Source organism: Mercurialis annua, linkage group LG5 (genome assembly GCF_937616625.2).
Source record: "Mercurialis annua linkage group LG5, ddMerAnnu1.2, whole genome shotgun sequence".
Taxonomy (NCBI): Eukaryota; Viridiplantae; Streptophyta; class Magnoliopsida; order Malpighiales; family Euphorbiaceae; genus Mercurialis; species Mercurialis annua.
In genome coordinates, this window is record NC_065574.1 from 16,943,537 (window position 1) to 16,947,022 (window position 3,486).

Genomic DNA, 3,486 nt, shown 5'->3' on the forward strand with positions numbered 1-3,486 from the left:
AAAATAAGTTTAGGGACCAATTAATCAAAACTCATATAATTAAAAGACCTAGTTATGTGTTTAATTAACCTAAAATTTATGGATAAATTTATAAAAGGTTGTAAAAATTTAGCTTTTCAATTTTGTTCTGGTAAGTCATTTTTATTTTATAAGTCATTGCACCAAATTAAATAAAACTTGCTCTAAATTAATTAAAGATATATTTTATAATATTTTTAAAAACAATTATATATATGAATGATAAATTGGTTATTGTTGTCGGGAAAAATGATTTTGCCTTATTTGTTTGGTCCCATTTTGTGTTTGGTTATTCACTTGTTTTTCCTTTATAGATAAGGTTTGCAGATGCCTTTTGTTTGTCCTAAGAGTTATCGCTGTCTATAACCAGAGTGTATAGATCTAATATCTTCTAAAAGCATGTTCCATTAACCTCCATAGTTAATTAACTACCTCACTTTTGTTTAAAGAGAAATCTTATTGTACTTATATTATTGCAAAATTTAAAATATATATTTTTCTATGCAGGCATTTTTTATGAAATTAATTTATATTAAAACTATAAGAAATGGCTAAAACCTCCATTGCTCAAAGAGTTTATGCCATTTAAGAGTACGAGTTAGAGGAAGGAGGAAACAAACTAAGCCAAATTGATGTAGTCTGGATGTCTATACAAATCTAAATCTGGATAAACAAAGGACGAGTTTTTACATTTATAATAAAAAATTGTCCTAATAAGACCGCTAAAAATAACATCTTTTGAACTAGAATCCTTTTGCTGAAAACCCCAAAGATTGCGGCATTTCAAATTTTCCACATGAAGACCACTTATAGCGTATTCCATAACTTAGTGTATCCTCTATTCGGAATGATGTCAATCCATTGAATAAAGAATTTCTCTAACGAAAAAAGCATTACCAATGATATATTACCCAAACGACGAAGAATACCAAACCAAATTTTTCTCGCAAAAACACAATGCATAAATAAATGGTTTTGTGTTTCATTTTTTTCATTGCACAATTTATACCATTCATTGCAATAATTCTCTTGTGCCCTAAAAACGATCGCGTTGGAACCTAATTGTGAGTAGCCGTCCAAATGAAAAACAACCTTCTTAGGGAGCAGTTGAAGACCAATTCTCCTGCGTTAAAAATTGTCGTTTTGAATTCAAAAATCCCGTCGAGCTTGAAAGACCCAATCTGATAAGCTTACTAATACTGGAAGATGTAAGACCTGCTAAACCATTCTTCCAAATGAGTTTATCATCATCCAAAGATAAGGAAGGAGTGGATCTAGTACCTCCGTCAACAAGACCACTGTAGATTTGTGCAAAGTTGGAGTGCAAAACTGATAAGGATTCAGCTTCACCACCACGTAAATGCCGTCTCTAACCACTAATAACAACGTCCTTCACCGTAGCTTGCTTCATATTCGACAACTGAAAGAGACGAGGGAATATAGAAGCAACAGTCCCAACCCCAGACCAATCGTCATGCTTGAGCAAAATAGAATCACCACGACCAATATTAAAACCCACGTGCTCAATGAAAATCATCCAAATAACGTTATCTAGAAAAAAAGCTCTAATTCCCTTCCAAATAAAGGATATGTTTTTCAAATCACCAAAGAATAGCGAGTTCCAATTGTATATAAAAGAATAATTAGAAACTACAGTAAAACATAAAGAGTTCCGATTAGAAGAGAGCAATTTCCACAATCATTTGAAAACAAAGCTTTGGTTGCGAATTTTTAGATTACATATATCCAAACCACTAAATATATAGTCACGATTAATTACCTTCCAAGATATTTTGCAAAGAACTCTCGAGGTGGTCGCTCCTTTCCAAAGAAATCTCCTCATTTGAGTTTCAAGTTGAGATTGGACAGAGATCGGCATAGCATGGATGGACATAAAGTAAAAAGGAATACTACAAAGCACCGATTTAATAAGCACTAATATGCCCGTCGGTGATAGAAGCGATCCTTGTTAAAGAGCTAGCTTTGATTTGAAGCATTGAATGACATAATTCCATGTAGAAATAGGAAGTTTACGCTGAGCCAAAAGTAACCCAAGATAACGGATAGGAAAATGGTCGATATTGCAGCCAATCAACTCATAAGCGTAAGCAAGGTCTAAATCAATAACATTAATACTAAGCAATAAACTCTTATGGAAATCAATTTTTAGTGCAGAGATTAATTTAAAGCATCAGAGAATACGAGTAAAGTTTCTAAGATTCTCCCGGTTATAGGGGTGATATAGAATTGTGTCGTTTGCAACTAAAGGACTAAAATCAAATCATGGAGAGTAGAATAGCTGAAACCCTCAACCAGCCTCAAACCTCTAGCTTTATGAAGAATACTTTTCAAACATCTGCTGCAATGATAAAAAGATATGGTGAAATCGGATTCCCCTGCCGAACACCCCTTTTTAACAAGAAAGGCTCAATAGTTGCGTGCCATGTACATTGAGTTCCTTTTATATCTCCAGTTTTAACACATAGAAGACCTGGAGAGTATTCCTTTCAATTACATGTTCATTTTGGAGCATATGGTGGAGCAGAGTTGATGTTCTCATCAACTCTTAATATTTATATAATTGGAATTATTTTAAGCATTAATTTAACTAGATAGTAAATTATAATTCTTTCATTAGATTTTATTTCTAAAATTTCATATGTAGATTTTTGTGATATACAGGTTTGGTTTGAATCGATTTTCGGATTACGTTCAGAATTATTGCCTCATAGCTATTTTGTAGAATGGTGGAACACGTTAACGCAAAGTTTGCTTCATTTGGGAAGAACTAAAGAAGATTTGGTAATATGTGTTTTTATAATATGGCAAATTTGGAAAGCGCGTAATGAAGCGGTATTTCGAAAAGCCCATTGGCCAGCATCGTTGATTATCACAAAAGCGTCTGCAGACCAACAAGAGTATATTTTGGCAACACAAAAGACATCTGCAATACACAACAGGCAAAGTATTTCCATCTCTACATGTGTCAATAATTCTGTTTGGTTACCGCCACCGATTGGATTTTACAAAGTCAATTTTGATGGTGCTATAGATTTGAATAAATATATAGAGGCTATTGGCTTTGTAGTTCGTGATATTACAGGTAAAGTCATCTTGGCTAGGGCTCGGCATTTTCCTAGTGTAGTGAAGCCATATGTGGTAGAAACGCTGGGATTACGGACATCAATGGAGGAATTGCTGCAAACAGATTATCATCATTTAATTTTTGAAGGTGATTGTTAGGTTCTTATTAATGCAGTTAATTCCTCCTGTACCGACGACAGAGATGCTGGAGTGGTCTTAATTGATATCATTAGTCTAATTTCTCAATTCTCAGAAGTTAGATTTCAGTATGTCCCTCGTGATTGTAATTGGGTGGCCCACATGGTGGCCAAACAAGCCCTTCTCGATGACTGCTTCTGCAGTAATCATCATTTACTTTTAGACTGGCTCTCTCAGTTATGTTGA

General features: G+C 34.0%; 1 protein-coding gene across 1 annotated transcript; it reads left to right on the forward strand.

Moving 5' to 3' along the window:
- The first annotated feature begins 2,301 nt into the window (after positions 1 to 2,301).
- On the forward strand, positions 2,302 to 3,486 carry LOC126681600 (uncharacterized). Its single transcript, XM_050377146.1, has 4 exons — positions 2,302 to 2,398; positions 2,492 to 2,554; positions 2,684 to 3,177; positions 3,262 to 3,486. Exons 1-4 carry the CDS (start codon positions 2,302 to 2,304, stop codon positions 3,484 to 3,486), a joined length of 879 nt encoding a protein of 292 aa, XP_050233103.1.